This window comes from Paralichthys olivaceus, chromosome 14 (assembly GCF_024713975.1).
Source record: "Paralichthys olivaceus isolate ysfri-2021 chromosome 14, ASM2471397v2, whole genome shotgun sequence".
Classification (NCBI taxonomy): Eukaryota; Metazoa; Chordata; class Actinopteri; order Pleuronectiformes; family Paralichthyidae; genus Paralichthys; species Paralichthys olivaceus.
This window is the reverse complement of record NC_091106.1, coordinates 24,212,070-24,229,804: the sequence shown is the minus strand read 5'-3', so window position 1 is coordinate 24,229,804 and position 17,735 is coordinate 24,212,070. Positions and strand designations below refer to the sequence as shown.

At 40.9% G+C, this 17,735-nt stretch overlaps 2 protein-coding genes across 2 annotated transcripts; both read right to left on the bottom strand.

Moving 5' to 3' along the window:
* Positions 1-367: 367 nt before the first annotated feature.
* fgfbp3 (fibroblast growth factor binding protein 3) lies at positions 368-4,908 on the bottom strand. Its single transcript, XM_020109377.2, has 3 exons — positions 4,733-4,908; positions 1,465-1,744; positions 368-1,288 (listed from the first exon to the last, which is right to left on the bottom strand). The coding sequence occupies exons 2-3, from the start codon at positions 1,737-1,739 to the stop codon at positions 853-855; spliced, it is 711 nt and encodes a 236-aa protein (XP_019964936.1). The 5' UTR covers positions 1,740-1,744; positions 4,733-4,908; the 3' UTR covers positions 368-852.
* Positions 4,909-13,404: 8,496 nt separating this feature from the next.
* Positions 13,405-16,243, bottom strand: LOC109644075 (D(1)-like dopamine receptor). The gene has a single exon (XM_020109376.2). It carries the CDS (start codon positions 15,266-15,268, stop codon positions 13,820-13,822), a length of 1,449 nt encoding a protein of 482 aa, XP_019964935.2. The 5' UTR covers positions 15,269-16,243; the 3' UTR covers positions 13,405-13,819.
* Positions 16,244-17,735: the final 1,492 nt, after the last annotated feature.

The window sequence follows — 17,735 nt, the reverse complement described above, 5'->3', positions numbered from 1 at the left end:
ACACACACACACACACACACACACACACACACACACACACACACACACACACACACACACACACACTTGTTGGCCTGGTAACCACTCAGAGGAGTCCAGACTCCAGATTCCAGTTCTTCCCCCATTTTTCTTTCCTTTGGAATCACTCCATCCCACAGTTGTGTTCAAATTTTAAAGCAGCAGAGACTCACTGTAACACACACACACACACACACACACACACACACACACAGACACACACACACAGGGCTCAGCTGCAGACGTGATTTCTATTCTTATGAAAATAAAGAAGGTCGACCTGCACCCTGATGTGGCCACTAGGTGTCGCTGGTGCACAGACATAATAACAGTCACCAGATTTTTTTCATTTTTATTTTTTTAAAAAGTTACACAAAGTTTATAGAAAATTTAGCTGCACAAAACAGATGAAGTTACAAAACTTGACTATTCATCTACTGAACACTACCGTCGTCATCATCATCATCATCATCTGATTGATTTATTAGTCACAACGTTACAACTCAACTTCTCTGGTTCAAAATTAACTACAACAAACTTAACGATGTAAAATATCAGGAAGTAAAAACAGTGATGAACTCAACCTGAAGTGTTTCTGTTTGTCAGGATTATAAACCAGCTCGTTGGGTTTGATGATAATTCAGTTTGACATTTGGAGGAAGATGAAAATGAGATGCGACGAGACTTCATTTGTTAAAAGTCACAATTTATGAAAAAGAAAAAATAGATTTTTTGTTTTACTTCAGAATCAAATTTTTACCAATTGATCTAAAAAACACATTTTCAGCTTTCTTGTTTTCCAGATTGTGACCTCATTGCTTCTTTCATTTCCCATCAACCCTCAAAGAACTTGACAAAGAAGGAGCAGACGGAGTTCCATCCCTCGCTGCAGTAACTCTGCACCGGCTGCATGTCGTTCATCATTCCCTCCTCCTCAAACCCAGTCCTCTCCTCCCTCTTCTTCTCCTCCTCCTCCTCATTCTTCTTCTTCCTCTCTGTCTTTGCTCCATCTTGACTCTTGCCGGCAGACGCTCCCTTCTTCTTCCCTCCCTCCTTCCCGCCCTTCCTCTCCTCCTCTGCGCTGTGTTGGGCGAGTTTCATGTGGGCCTCGGCGGGCGCCTTCTTGCAGGTCTTGGCTTTCAGGACTTTTTCTCCGTCGCAGGCGTTCTGCCTTTTCTTCAGCTTCCCCACCAGCTGCTTCCAGTACTGGCTGGACTTCACCCCGTACGCCTGGCACAGGTCCGGTTTACCGGCGTAACGGCACCAATACCTGCAGACGATTACAAAGACAGGAAATAAAACAGGAAACTCAGACCTCAGAACAACAGCAAAACACAATGTCCAGAAACAAAAAGCGTCCAACCAGAGACATGACAGAAATGATGTGAGAGACGTTTCAGGTTTCCCATGTTTGACTCTGACAGATGAGATCATGTCTCCTCTCACCTCTGCTGCTCGTCCAGTGTCTCAGTGCTGCAGTTCACCACCAGGCTCACCAGACCGTCGCCGGACGTCTGCCAGGTGCAGCGGTGTCCCTCCTTGGTGGTCAGCTCACCAGAGCCAGGCACTGAGCGGTTTCTGGGCCTCTTGGCCGGCGGGGGGGCTGACGGAGGCTGGCGAGGTTTGTCGGGTTTCCCCTGACCAGGCTGCCGCTTGGCATCGGTGAGGACGGGGAGGCAGAGGACGAGGACGAGGAGGAAGCTGCACGGAAGGATGCTCATGTTTGCTGAGGAGGGACATTTGGACACGGATTATTTTCTGAAGACAGTCCTGATCTAATTTGACACCTGGAGGGGAACGTTAAGCAGCTGCAAGGTCTCACAGGAGATGGTGGAGACCAAACATGGAGCTGAAACAAAGCTGAGCAGTTGATTTACACGTGTTTGTCCACACCTTGGTTTTTTCAACACTAATGACTCAAGTGTCCTCCCACTGAAACTTCACGTGTTGGTTTGTGAAGCCTCAGTTTGACATGTTGTCCAGCACCATCTTGATTTTTGAAACCAGAAGTCACCATATTTGGAGGAGTGGGGGGTGGAGCCAGACTGAGAGCTCGAGGACACGCCCACCATTGGATGGGACTTGCTGTCAATCACTCACAGTATCCATGCCCCGAGCATGTGATGCTTTAAGTCTATTTCAAATGAGACCATTGATTCAACTCTTGTTTGTCTTCATGTTTTATTTTTGCTTTTATCCGTTTGTGAAACTTTCTTCAATTCACTTCTTCTATCATTATAATTTTCTTGATCTATGGATCAATTTAAGTGATCGATTATCATCTAATGTTTTTCTCTTATAGTTAAAGTGAACCTGTTTAAAACCAGCTTCAACAGAAAGATCTTCAACCTATAAGTTTAAATAAATCAGCAGATTCAGAGCAACATGAAATCAGCTGCAGCAGATTAAAGATTTAAAACGATAAAATAATAAAGTTCTATCATGAACAAATAAAATCAGACTTGTACATGAGAGTTTTTCCAGATTCCAGAGTCAAAGAGACGGCACACGAGTGTTAAATGTTAAAAAAAAGACAAAGGACAGAGAGAGGGGGGGCGTGAGCTTATTGAAAAGCAGTCAAGCGTCAGAAACAAGACCCCCCCCCACAACCGCCACACACACACAGGAGCTTAGACCGGACATGTTGCCGTCAAGATGACGGAGGAGAGGATGCTCAACTCCGTCACTTAGCAACAACAGTCCTTTAAATTCACACACGAACACGTTAATATCAGTCGTCTCAACACTGTCTCTTCAGGTTCTATGAAAATGTTTTCACACATGAAAACATGATTAAAGTCATGTTGAAAGAATAAAGTTGTAATTGAGGAGAAAGTCATTTTTAAATGTTATAATTTCAAATGTTTGTAAAACTCCATCAAACTGACATCATCTTGAATTAAAAAGTCGTACTGTGAAGTTAAAAGTTGTTTCTGAACATTCACACTGATTTTCAGTTTGTGTCTGAATCAGCTGTTCATGTATTTAATGAACAGCGTCTGCAGTTTGAATTGATGTCAACAATTAGCGTCTGGATTAATCAGAGGAGGAGCGCTCAGCATCGCGGCCTCTGGACCCTCTCACACTCAATGATGCGACGCAGTGACAACAACACAACAGGTCGTGTGGTAACAACATTAATCCCATTAATATTGTTTGTGTTTGTCTGCGGTGAAATAGAAAATTAAATCAGGACGTCGTGCTCCGCAGCGTCTGAAGCCAAAGTTCTTTCTGAACAAATGAACGGGATTTATAATCAGACTCTTTAGTACAATTATAATTAATCATCAGTCATTTCATTTCACACAAGAATCATGTGAACCGAACAAAAACATTATAAAACCTTCTGCATCAGAAACGACACTGATTCAATAGAAACTAATTAAACTGCAGCTTCTCTGAAAGTAAATATTTCAAATGAGTCATTATCGAATTCAGTTTTCTGGTTCCATGTTTTTCTCACTGGATGAAAATGATTTTAACAATGTCCATGATAAATTAAATGTTTTATGAACTGAGTGGAAACCTTCAGGAAGAAAACGGCAGAGTTTGGTGAATGTAAGTGAAACTGAAGATTTCTGGTTTTAAAGATTTATGTTGTTAAACTCCTCGTACTTTTATTTCCAGGCGAAGGACGTGTTTGGACGTGATCACGTGATGCAAACGTTGATCTACAGACAGAAAACTGAAAAAGTGAAATATAACAAACCCTAAAGACGAGGTCTAAACTGATTCGCTAACTTTATGATTTAATTGTGCACAGAAACTACGGAAGGTACAACACAATATATAATTTATGTATTTAGCTACTTTTAACCCATTATCTTTTCTAAAGATATTCAATGGCTAAAATATCCCAGGTATGGAGGTCGCCATCTGGTGGTGACGTTGTTTACAGTCAGCGTCTGTGCAGATCATGGAGTGGAGCCGAGGTAACAAGGTCCCGCCCATACATGGTTTTGGCCAATCCTGAGTCAGTGTTAGCTGTTGATCATGACGTCTCCGCCTGATTTTATATCATCAATAACTAATTAAACCAAACTGATCAGAAACTTGAACAAACATCAGAGAGATGAGAACGAAACATCTTTACAAACATTTATTTAACGTGTACTTTGATTCTTTAGTTTGGTCCATGTCCCATCTGCTAACATGGAGGAGGAGGGGTTTATAAACTACAGTGCAGTCAGATGTCCATCTTTATTTACCGTCATCGGTGCTGTTTTGAGCTCGGCTTGGTTTCCGTGGTTACTACATGTCCACACATATTGTTTTTATCCCGTCGGTCTGACATGGAGGCGTCGTGTTCTGTAGAGGGCGCTGTGCTGCTGCTTCTGCTCATTGTCTCGCACACAACAAATATAAAAACCTCACATTTCTATTTTGTGAAACATCAGAGTGAAACACACGGAGCTGCTTCAGTTCGTCTTTCATCATAAACACAAACTTCAGCGTTTTATCACTATCACGATGAAACACAAAGAGGAACAGCATCAAAACAAAAATAATCCCCCTCTATTTACAGCATCCCCCATCCCCTCACCCCCTCACCCCTCCCCCCCTCCTCCGCAGCCCTCATCTATGAATCATGATGGAAACAACAACATCTTCCGTTTCCTTCAACGCTCTGAAGTCTATAACCTGGAGTTCCATGGATTTTAAGCAGTTTGAGTGGTTGAGTTGTTGAGTGTGAGCAGAGGCCCAGTGTTCTTACCATGTGACGCTCCGAGGCTCCGAGTCGTGTGAAGCTGTGGGGGCCACAGACACTCGGATAAAAGCTGAGGAGACCAGGATAAAGGAGGTGGAGGAGGGAGGGAGTTCGTGGAATAAGGACTATACGAAGAAGTGCCCACCCGAAACCAAGCACGCCTCCCACATTCACCCCCACTGACAAAACCCTGAGTGTGTGTGTGTGTGTGTGTGTGTTAGAGAGAGAGAGAGAGACAGCGGGACAATGGACACACTTGCCAAGGTTTTTCTCGCCCTCTGTGCGACACCTCAGGGGTTTGGACGCTTCAGAGTCGCTCACTCAACAAAACGATTCTTTGTTCATCACAACAAATAAAAACTTCAACTGCAGCGTCTTGATTTTAGTTTGAAATAAATAAATGACTTTGTAGTTTGTTTTATTTTACACAAAGTCAATATATTTGACAGTTTGTCGTTCTGTCCTGCAGGTTGGTGACGGCAGAATAAATGAGTGTAAACTTCATTTGGGCTGAGATGAATAAATAAATAATGTTTAAATAAATAAAGAAAAGAGTGATTCAATATAATTTATAAAATAAATGAGACCAATTTAAAACACAATAATGACAATAGATATAATTTATAATGATAAAAGTTTCTCAGTTGTTTGTTTTCAGTGAGAAAAGCAGCAACCCAGGTTTTTATTTAAATTCTGTTGTCATCTGATTTTTTTTACACAGGAATAATGCTGGAACATAAACAATACTGAAAATAGAAATGACTGCCCTTGTTTGTTGAAGTTATATGAACATAATAAACTGACTGTAGTGATGCTGAGCTGCTTCAGGAACCTGAACGTTGTGTTAACTGCAGAGCTCCGGAAATCTACAGACACGTCTGCTGAGCTGCTCGTTCTCATGCACTAAAACTGGAATGCATGAAACAACATTAAAGTCACTCGCTTCTTCTCTATTGGTCCACGTTTGTCCATCTCTGCTGCTCTGTCTCTGTATTGATGCTAGCGAGCAGCTCGGCCTCGGCCGAGATGAGTGAGGAGAATCTTCTCTCTCCTCCAGGACAAAGACTCGTGCAGGAATCTGGGTCACAGCTTAACCCCCCGCTGTCACGCTGCCATCGCCGCCCAGCTCCTTCTCATTCAGCTTAGGCCCTGGTGGAGCGGCGAGGACGGCTCGTTGGCCCCGGAGCTCACTGCCAGAAATCTTCTCGCAGAAGAAAAGATGCATCGCAAAACAAGTCGTGACAGTAAACACATCGTTCCGCTCGGTCCGGGCCAATCAGGAACGAGCATGTGACCTTGATTTCTGCCGTTCAGTTCACCATCGGTCTGAGATGCATCGTTGGTGTCAACTCCTTTTTTAGTTTCATTCGTCCTCGATACTTTGTGTTGATGAAAGTTCTCATTTTGTTTTCTCGTCTTTAGTCATCGCACAAGAAAACAATCCTAATGTTTGTGTGTGTGTGTGTGAGAAAGAGTGTGTGTGAGTGTGTGAGTGTGTGTGTGTGTGAGAAAGAGTGTGTGTGAGTGTGTGAGTGTGTGTGTGTGTGTGTGTGTGAAAGAGAGTGTGTGTGTTTGTCAGTTAACTGAAGTAAACCAACAGTGAGCAGCTCGGACTCTGTCGCCTCCTACTGGAGGTTGAAGAAACTAACACAATCAACAGAAGTGAGATCGATCTGGTGATGAATGATGAATGATGAATGATGAATGATGAATGATGAAAGATAAATGATGAAAGATGAAAGATAAATGATGAAAGATGAATGATGAAAGATAAATGATGAAAGATAAGTGATGAATGATGAAAGATGAAAGATAAATGATGAATGATTAAAGATGAAAGATAAATGATGAAAGATGAAAGATAAATGATGAAAGATGAATGATGAAAGATAAATGATGAAAGATAAATGATGAATGATGAAAGATGAAAGATGAAAGATGAAAGATAAATGATGAATGATGAATGATGAATGATGAAAGATGAATGATAAATGATAAATTATGAAAGATAAATGATGAAAGATGAATGATGAAAGATGAATGATGAATGATGAAAGATGAATGATGAATGATGAATGATGAAAGATGAAAGATAAATGATGAATGATGAAAGATAAAAGATGAAAGATAAATGATGAAAGATGAATGATGAATGATGAATGATGAAAGATGAAAGATAAATGATGAAAGATGAAAGATAAATGATGAATGATGAATGATGAATGATGAAAGATGAATGATGAATGATGAAAGATGAGTGATGAAAGATGAAAGATAAATGATGAAATATGAAAGATAAATGATGAAAGATGAATGATGAAAGATGAAAGATAAATGATGAAAGATGAATGATGAAAGATGAAAGATAAATGATGAAAGATGAAAGATAAATGATGAATGATGAAAAATGAATGATAAATGATAAATGATGAAAGATGAAAGATGAAAGATGAAAGATGAAAGATAAATTATGAAAGATGAATGATGAAAGATGAATGATGAAAGATGAAAGATAAATGATGAAAGATGAAAGATAAATGATGAAAGATGAAAGAAAAATGATGAATGATGAAAGATGAAAGATAAATGATAAATGATGAAAGATACAAGATAAATGATGAAAGATGAATGATGAATGATGAAAGATGAAAGATGAATGATGAATGATGAAAGATGAAAGATAAATGATGAATGATAAATGATGAAAGATGAAAGATAAATGATGAGAGATGAATGATGAATGATGAAAGATAAATGATGAAAGATGAATGATGAATGATAAATGATAAATGATGAATGATAAATGATAAATGATAAATGATGAAAGATGAAAGATGAATGATGAAAGATGAAAGATGAAAGATGAATGATACATGATGAAAGATGAAAGATGAGAGATGAATGATGTATGATGAATGATGAATGATAAATGATGAAAGATGAAAGATGAATGATACATGATGAAAGATGAAAGATGAGAGATGAATGATGTATGATGAATGATGAATGATAAATGATGAAAGATGAAAGATAAATGATGAAAGATGAATGATGAATGATGAATGATGAATGATAAATGATAAATGATGAAGGATGAATGATGAAAGATAAATGATGAAAGATAAATGATGAAAGATGAATGTTGAAAGATAAATGATGAATGATAAATGATGAATGATGAATGATGAATGATGAAAGATGAAAGATGAAATATGAAAGATGAAAGATAAATGATGAAAGATGAAAGGTAAATGATGAAAGATGAATGATGAATGATGAATGATAAATGATGAATGATGAAAGATGAAAGATAAATGATGAATGATAAATGATAAATGATGAATGATGAATGATGAATGATAAATGATGAAAGATGAATGATGAATGATGAAAGATGAATAATGAATGATGAAAGATGAATGATGAATGATGAATGATAAATGATAAATGATAAATGATGAAAGATGAAAGATAAATGATGAAAGATGAAAGATGAATGATGAAAGATGAAAGATGAAAGATGAAAGATGAAAGATAAATGATAAATGATGAAAAATGAAAGATAAATGATGAAAGATGAATGATGAATGATGAAAGATGAAAGATAAATGATGAAAGATGAATGATAAATGATGAATGATGAATGATAAATGATGAAAGATGAAAGATAAATGATGAAAGATGAAAGATGAATGATGAATGATGAAAGATGAAAGATGAAAGATGAATGATAAATGATGAAAGATGAAAGATGAAAGATAAATGATGAAAGATGAATGATGAAAGATAAATGATGAAAGATAAATGATGAATGATAAATGATAAATGATGAATGATGAAAGATGAAAGATAAATGATGAAAGATGAAAGATGAAAGATAAATGATGAAAGATGAAAGATGAAAGATGAATGATGAATGATAAATGATGAATGATGAATGATGAAAGATAAATGATGAATGATAAATGATAAATGATGAATGATAAATGATAAATGATGAAAGATGAATGATGAAAGATGAATGATGAATGATGAATGATGAATGATGAATGATAAATGATGAAAGATGAAAGATGAATGAGGAAAGATGAATGATGAATGATGAAAGATGAAAGATGAAAGATAAATGATAAATGATGAATGATGAATGATAAATGATGAAAGATGAATAATGAATGATGAAAGATGAAAGATGAATGATGAATGATGAATGAGGAAAGATGAATGATGAATGATGAAAGATGAAAGATGAAAGATAAATGATGAAAGATGAAAGATGAAAGATAAATGATGAAAGATGAAAGATGAATGATGAATGATAAATGATGAATGATGAAAGATGAAAGATGAAAGATAAATGATGAATGATAAATGATAAATGATAAATGATGAATGATAAATGATAAATGATGAAAGATGAATGATGAAAGATGAATGATGAATGATGAATGATGAATGATGAAAGATGAATGATAAATGATGAAAGATGAAAGATGAATGAGGAAAGATGAATGATGAATGATGAAAGATGAATGATGAATGATGAAAGATGAAAGATGAAAGATAAATGATGAATGATGAATGATAAATGATAAATGATGAAAGATGAATGATGAATGATAAATGATGAATGATAAATGATAAATGATGAATGATGAAAGATGAAAGATGAAATATGAAATATGAAAGATGAAAGATAAATGATGAAAGATGAAAGGTAAATGATGAAAGATGAATGATGAATGATAAATGATGAATGATGAAAGATGAAAGATGAAAGATGAAAGGTAAATGATGAATGATGAATGATGAATGATGAATGATAAATGATGAATGATAAAGTCATGTTGAGTTTAACTTGGACAGACGATGATATTCCAGATCTTTCCACAGCAGAATTGGACATTATCCGGAGTTCACGACTGAAAACGTCTTCGGAGACATTTTGTCTCTCTGGGAGGAAAGGTCAAATTGGTGTCGGGACATTTCTGGAGACACAAAGTGCTTCAGTTGAAAAACAACTGAGGCTGAAACATCATTTCTCCCGATAACAGTGAAATGCATATCGAGTAAGATTGTACGGCACTTTCTTTACGCTCTCAAGTCTGAACCTGGTCGTCTCTTTATCTACGATTCAAATTCACCAGAGAGTCCAACGTCTGAGTGTGTGTGTGTGAGTGTGTGTGTGAGTATGTGTGTGTGTCTGACGAGCACCGGATGACTTCGAGTCCTTCATAGCAAACAGAAGTGTCCACTTTCTGGTTTTCAATGGTCGTTGAGAAGCCGCCGCAATCAGTAATCTATCATCTGTGTCGCCTCGTCCGTCCTGATCACTGCAGCGATTACACCACACCACAACCTCGTGTGTGTGTGTGTGTGTGTGTGTGTGTGTGTGTGTGTGTGGACAGTAGACAGAAGGTAAGAGAATGTGATGAGACTGAAGATGAAACGCTCTGTTGTCAGTGGACTCAGATCTTCTCCTGTTGCTCAGGTATGAAGTGACGCTGATGTTTTCAGGTTCAGATGATTTTCAAACAGATAAATTAACCTCAAACCTTCTTTTTTCCCACCACAAGGTGGCGCACTGCTCTGCGAAACTGTGCATGTCAGACAAACTTCTTAATGAAATCAAGGAAAAATGTCAAAGGTTTAAAATGTTTAAATCAATATTTGATCATGCATGCCATTTTAAACATTGTTACTAAAATCGAATTACATGTTGTTCAAATGTGATCGGTGCTGATCACAGATATTTATTTGATTATTTGATTATCTAGCCTGAAATCGTACAAAAGGGTCGGATTGATCATATTTTTAATTAAACACTGTCACTAAAAGATGAAATTGTGGTGGATTATGGGAATTCATGGTATTATTGATCGTCAGAGGGAAAACACAATAATAATTAGACAATGAAACACAAATAAAATGTAGATAAGAATCACAAACACTGAAACACATCTGGTAAATCCGGCTCTTTCTGGATCAATGTTTTCTAACTGTTAGAACCGTGGGATGGTTTCTATGACGACATCTGATGAACCAATGTGTCGTGATTTAAATACTTAATTGGTTGTTTCGTGCAGTCACAGGATGTTCCAGCGATGATCACCTGGCACCGAACCTGCAGCTTCATGTTCTCGTCTCTGGGTCGACGTTGTGCAGCAGATCACAGGGAAACAGCTGCAGCTTTTCAAAGCCCTATTCCTCAGCTGCTTCATTCTCCTCTCTGAGACGACACATCTGGTTTTGGTTGATGTTCGATTTTTGTTTAGAAGTAGAAATATTCATCTGTGTTTTAATCGCTGAGGACAAAGCTTTTCTCTGTTGCTTCCCTCAATCAATCATTTTAATCTCTTTAAATTCTGACCTTTGTTTTTCTATCGTAGGACGTTTTCTGTTTTCTTCTTGTTTTTCTCTTTTCTTTGGCTTTGATTGTTAGAAACTTGTGTGTAAATGTTCTGTGTCAACGTGACTTCGTCAGTTCCATGGGCGTTTTCACTTGGATCTAATTGGACTTCAGGTCGGAGAGTGTGAACATATGGTTTAAATCAAAGTGTTCTTAATCTTCACAAAGATATTTAAGTAGTTTTAATTCAGTGATAATTCACATGTTCCATTTAAATAAATATCATCATCAGGTGATTTCAGTCTGTTTGAGAAGAGGCTGCACGACTGAAGAACACAGAGCAAACTCACCCACACACCCACACACACACACACACACACACTTCAGGAATCACTTCAGTGTCTCTTCTGGACGCAGCAACATCTCAGTCAAACGTTTTAAAGTCACAGCTTCAGTTCCATGACATGAAGGAGGCAACAAAAAGCAGCAGCGACTCTCAGCCAATCAGAGAGTGTGTCAGAGAAAAACTGATGTTCAACACGAAGCTGCTTCAGTCACCGATTTCACTGATTTCACTGAACTGAAACATCTTCACACTCTGGATGACATCACTCCACTGCCTGTGGAGGATTCAGACGAACGCTGCGTTTAAATGCAGCTGGTTCATTATCTGGAGATTCTGATGGAGATTACACTTTAAAAATCAGCTTCCATCGTCTAAATGGAAATGAAAGAACAAGGAGGGAGATGGTGTGTGTGTGTGTGTGTGTGTGTCTTGAAGGAGAGCGAGGACAGAGTGAGCTTGTTCTTGTTAAGTGTCCCTCAGTGTCACATCATTGAGAAGATAATAATAGAGAAGTCAAATATTTATATTCTTTCTTGATGCACAGAAACAGTTTTTATTTATCTATCATCCTCCACCCTTGGTGTTTCCTCATGTTTTATATTTGTGTATGAGTGTGAACAGCTGGAGCAGCAGACGACAGCTGTGAGGTCGATGAGTCGTCTCCTCTGTTTCAACTCCACCAGCGACTGAAGATGAAAGAAAACAGAGAGAGAAGAAGAGCACCTCCACAATCAAACCCAGAATCCTCCTCTGCTCGGCTCTCATCTCCTCCTCTGAGCAGCTTCTGTCACCTTCGTCTACTAATCGATTTCTAAATCAGTATTTGAAGAACTGGGCGTTGATGAGCAGGTAGTTTTGAGTCTGAGATCAGAATCACATTTGGGTTTTAAGCAGGTTCACACATACAAGGAATTTGGCGTGGTGTGTTTGTATAAATATATATAAAATATAAAATACTATAAACACCAGAGGAGATCATCATCATGTATTTCCGTGAAATTTAATTTATCTCCTTATGTCCCACAATCCTCTCTGCTGCGAGTTTAAAAACATTTATGACTTGAAATAATTTTTTTCTTCTTCAAACAAAGTGTCCGCCTCCAGCTCCAGACCCACCTGATCCTGATCAACCAATAACATCCTCACCTGCCTTCTGTATTTAAGGACCGCCTCCAGCTCCAGACTCTCCAGATTAAACTTCTCGGTGCTTTAACGCTCGTTCTCTGCTGCTGTTCACCGACCTCGCTAACTTACGTCTTCTCTTTTGGTCACCGAAGAGGAAACGCTCAGTTGGTGAGTAGAGTATAATCATTTATTCTTTTCCTTCTCTTCCTCCCTGTCTGTTTATCTTCTCTCTCAACAATTCAATTTACTTAACACAAAAAAAACAACATTTAAAACAGTAAAAAAAAAAAAAAATCAAACCTAAAATGGGACGAACGAAATTTAAAAGAAGAATCTTAAAACAGTTAGAACATGAGCCTCATAAAACTTCCTTCAGGTTGAGTTTGATTTATTTTGACGGCTCCACCACAGTGACTTCCTGCAGAGACGTCCTTCACACGAGGCGCAGCCTGAAGCAGAGTGGATCAAACAAAGTCTTTTATTATTTTCACATCTTCACTTCGAGCAGGAACGTCCACTAAAGGTTCTTGTCTTTGTCAGATTGAGATCATTGGTCTGATTCCTGCAGAGACGCAGCTCCGTGCTAAAGATTCACATTATTTATTTTAAATAACAAACAGCCCATATATCACCTCGTTCAATGAAACACAAATTTGACTGGAGTTACTGTATCGCCCCCTGGTGGCTGGCTGCAGTGAACACGCATTGAGAACATTTACTGAAATAAAAGTACGACACAATAACACAAACAAAGTTACTGTCTATCGTTTATCGTAGATCCTCTAACTTTAACAGAATACTTTTACTGAAACCACAAAACCACATCATCTGTTATTATGTATGTTATTATTATGTAACCATGACGATGAAGAGTGGAAGGACGCTGTGTTTAGCTAACTGTGTTAATTCAGGTTCAAGACCTGTGGTGCAGAAAACACAATTTGACATTAATACAGAGAATAAATAAATATCTTCATGTAATAAATTAAGATTGATGTCTGACAAAATCTGTGTGTGTGTGTGTGTGTGTGTGTGTGTGTGTGTGTGTGTGTGTGTGTGTGTGTGTGTGTGCGAGCTCGATCTAAAAACTAAATCTGCTTCAGCTTCAACAAACACAAAAGTTAACCAGCAACATCCACAGAAAAACATTCGGTAATTTAGATGGTTCATGTTTTTTCTTAATGTTCTGGGGAACAAATCAGATTTCATCCCAACTGAAGTTCTTTCTTTTATTTTGAAGGAGGCACAGTGAAAATCCCTGTGTAGTTCTGTTCTATCCAACCTGCTGCACCTGTCCAGGTATCGGAGCGCCACTCTCCGGCCCGGCCACCGAGGTGAACGGCGAGATCGTTTCCAAGGAGATCTCCGGGTCATCCTCGAACCGGACGGCAGCAGGAAGCCGCAGGAGTCTGTTGTGGCTCCGAGAGCCGCTAGACACGAGCGACTCCTCGTCAAACTGTGCGCTCACGTCCTCCAGGTGGTCACAGCCGGCATTAATACTGCAAGGATGCTGCTGCTGTTGCACAGGGACCAGCGCCTCCTTGTGGAGGGTCGTGTCGTGCTGATAGGAAACGAGCTCGTTACTGAAGTTCACCGCCTCCACCGCGTTGTTTGAACAGATCCTATTGCAACCGAGAATGGTGGCGAAGGCCCGGCGGAAGTCCGCGTTGAAAGCATAAATGACGGGGTTGAGGGACGAGTTGGCCCAGCCGAACCAGACGAAGACGGTGAAGGTGGTGTCGCTGACGCAAGGCGGATCACAGAAGGGGACGGTGCAGTTGAGGACGAAGAACGGCAGCCAGCAGAAGACGAAGACACCCATGATGATGGAGAGCGTCTTCAGGACTTTGGTTTCCTTCTTGAACGACGACTTCAGCGAGGCTTCGTCGTTGGGCCTGTGCTGCTGGTTCACGCTGTGGCCTTGGTTCTGTGCCTGCTCCGCCGCCCGCTCCAAAGACATGATGCGACGGATTTGGGTCTGAGCGATGCGGTAGATGCGGGTGTAGGTGGCGATCATGATCACCACGGGGATGTAGAAGCTGATGAAGGACGAGGAGATGGCGTAGGTTCTGTTTAAGTTTGCGACACAGCTCTTGGCCCCGGTGCTGCTGTTCATTAAGGCGGCCATCACTGCCACCACCTCCTCCTCCATCATCTCGCCCTCCTCGCCCGCCTGGTGCCAGTTGAGCTGCACTGGGATGAAGGAGATGAGGATGGACAGCGTCCACGCGACCCCGATCATGACGAACGCCACGCGATGGGTCATCTTCCGCTCGTACTTGAACGGGCTGGCGATGGCCCAGTAGCGGTCGACGCTGATGATGCAGAGGTTGAGGATGGAGGCGGTGGAGCACATGATGTCGAAGGCGATCCACACGCCACAGAAGCGTCCGAACAGCCACGTGCCTGTGACCTCGGTGATGGCCTCCCACGGCATCACGAGCACGGCCACGCACAGGTCGGAAACAGCCAATGAGATGACGAAGAAGTTTGTGACTTTGGAGCGGAGGTGGCGGAACTTCACCACGGCCGCGCACACGAGCGTGTTCCCGAGCAGCGTGGACACGATGAGCAGGAACAGGACGCAGCCGACGAGGACGCGCACACCGCCGCTCCCTGCGCCTCCCTCCCTCTCCTCCTCCTCCTCCTCCTCACCTGTCCCGTCCAGCTCCGACAGAACTTCAGAGACATTTCTCCACGACGCGTCTCTCATGTTTCTCATTGTCAGGATTGAAAGTCCAGCCTCCTCTGAGCTGCTCCTCACGCACCAACCTTCATCTCAGACCAGAACTAAAACCTGTTGCTTCAGAAAAATCTTCTTCTTCTTCTCTCTGATGAGAATCCTGCTCCCATGGAGCGGATGTGTCCTCACAAATATTAATAAACGAAGACGAGTGAGACTCCACCGGGGAACCGTCTCTGTCCCGGTGTCTCTGTCCGGGTGTCTGTCCCGGTGTGACGCTGCGCACCTCCTCTCCTCACGGTGACGCGCTCACATGCACGCTGCGGGCTCAGGTAATAGATTACTTGTGATCCCACGTTCACGACTGTTTTATCAGATGAACAACACGAACCATGGATCTGATGTGATATGAGATTTGGAGATTTCTAAACGTGAATCTTCACCATGTCACAGAGAGTCTGTGTCAGAGTCACAGATGATGATGACTTAACAAGCAGCTGCTTTTTATTTCAGCAGGAAACTTTGTCCTTGTCCAGTGACAGTTGTCCTCACAGAGTCAGAGGACAAAGAGAGTCCACAGCGTCTGATGTAAAGACAAAAAACCCAGAACACAAAGATCAAGAGAAACAAGAACATGTTTGAAACCGGATATAAACACAGTGACTCAATCACATGAAAGAAATCTGAATAAAAACTCAAGAATTCAAAGAAATAAATAGAAAAGAAATAAATAATAGAAACACATATGACCGTGTGCTCAAAGCAGGCACAGCACACGTGCAACCACCAGATGGCGCCACCTGACTACCCCTACCCTTCTTTCTGGTGTTACCATGGTTTCGACAAGCTCACACTTGTTGCCCATAGCAACAACACGACACCTCACCGCACAGGTTGGGGTCAGAGGAGGGCGTGTCTACATCTTCCATGTGACTGTCCTCTCTTGTGACGTGACACGAACAGTCGGAGCTCCACGAGGAGACAGAAAAACAGAAAGGTTTCATATTCAAACCCATTTTAATCTGAAAACCTCAGAGATGAATTTGATTCTGTTTGGAGCCATTTAAAGTTTTTATCACAACGTGAATCATCATGTTTGAAGAAGATTCATTTTAAAGAGCGGAAGGTTTGTGACGTTTCCACATTCGTTGGAATGAGAGGAAAAAAATATTTCAAAACTTCTGTGAAGAGAAAACTAAGATCAGGAAGAGACGAGGGTTCAGATGTCGAGTGAAGGAAGAGACGATCAGAGGAATTCAATGATGAAGAAACAGGGAGACGACTCACTGTGGATCCGTCCTGAAGCCTCCAGACGAGTCCGTCCTCACATGAACTTCCAATAAAGTCTTGTCAGCCTGAAGACAAACGTCTGAGGACCTGAGATTCTGTTTGAGAGTCTGATGTTGATGTGAGAGCGAAGGTCAGAGGTCAGCAGCAGCCAGTGTCCTCACAATCATAGAAATACAAGTGTGTGTCTGCTTCTATAGGTGTGTGTGTGTGTGTGTGTGTGTATGCGTACCTGCACATACCTGAACTTTCTTCTTTGTTTTTACTAGAAAGTGTGTGTGTGTCTCTGTGTGTGTGTGTGTTGCCGTGAGCTGAACACAGAGTCTGACGCAGGCAGAGCTGATCGGGCTGGACCGCCGCCCATCTTCTCCGCGCCTGTAATTACGCCCGGTGGCAGATCTGGCGATGGCTGAAGGTTCGACTCTGAGGTGAAGAGTTGAAACTCGAATCTTTAGTTTGATGGCTGCTGCGCGTGTGTGTGTGTGTGTGAGAGAGAGTGTGTGTGTGTGTGTGTGTGTGAGAGAGTGTCTGTGTGTGTGTGTGTGAGAGAGAGTGTGTGTGTGTGTGTGTGTGTGTGAGAGAGTGTGTGTGTGTGTGTGTGTGTGTGTGTGTGTGTGTGAGAGAGTGTGTGTGTATGTGTGTGAGAGAGTGTGTGTGTGTGTGTGTGTGTGTGTGAGTTGAATGTTTTGGATTCGTTACATAAACAAAGTGGGCGTGTCTCACCTGTAAATGATACAAAGTCGATCATCAGGTGAGAGAACTCCCTGTGACCTCTGCTGCCCCCTGCTGGTGGTTAGAGACTTTGCTTTGTCACATGTTTGGTGAGTTCGTAAAAAACAGAGAAGGAGCGAAGAGTGGGAGGAGCTTTTAGTTTCTGACGTATAATATAAGGGGAGGGGGGTGAGTGTGACCGACACACAGACACATCTGCTTTCACAGCAGATGGACGCACTGTAAAAGAAGGTTTGTTCAAACAGGCAGCAGGTTGAGAACAGGTCCGACGTCTTATAAAATGTCAACACGTTTAAAAACGGAGCAAACTCTGTTCAATCCTAAGTGAAGGTTAGCATGTTAGCTCCTGCAGCCAATCAGAGAGCAGCAGGTTTCCCATCAGCTGCTGAAGCTAAAGCGTCTTCATCTGCTGGACGAAGCAAAAACTTTCACCAGAAACTTTCTCGTTATCAAACTATCGAACCTCAGCTGCACGTCTTTGTCTGAG

Excerpts from the sequence above, each read along its gene's own strand:
- fgfbp3 (XM_020109377.2), bottom strand. The coding sequence starts at position 1,739 with ATGAGCATCCTTCCGTGCAGCTTCCTCCTCGTCCTCGTCCTCTGCCTC. Across the intron at positions 1,289-1,464 it reads ACACTGGACGAGCAGCAGAG|GTATTGGTGCCGTTACGCCG; the intron begins GTGAGAGGAGAC and ends AATCGTCTGCAG.
- LOC109644075 (XM_020109376.2), bottom strand. The coding sequence starts at position 15,268 with ATGAGAAACATGAGAGACGCGTCGTGGAGAAATGTCTCTGAAGTTCTG.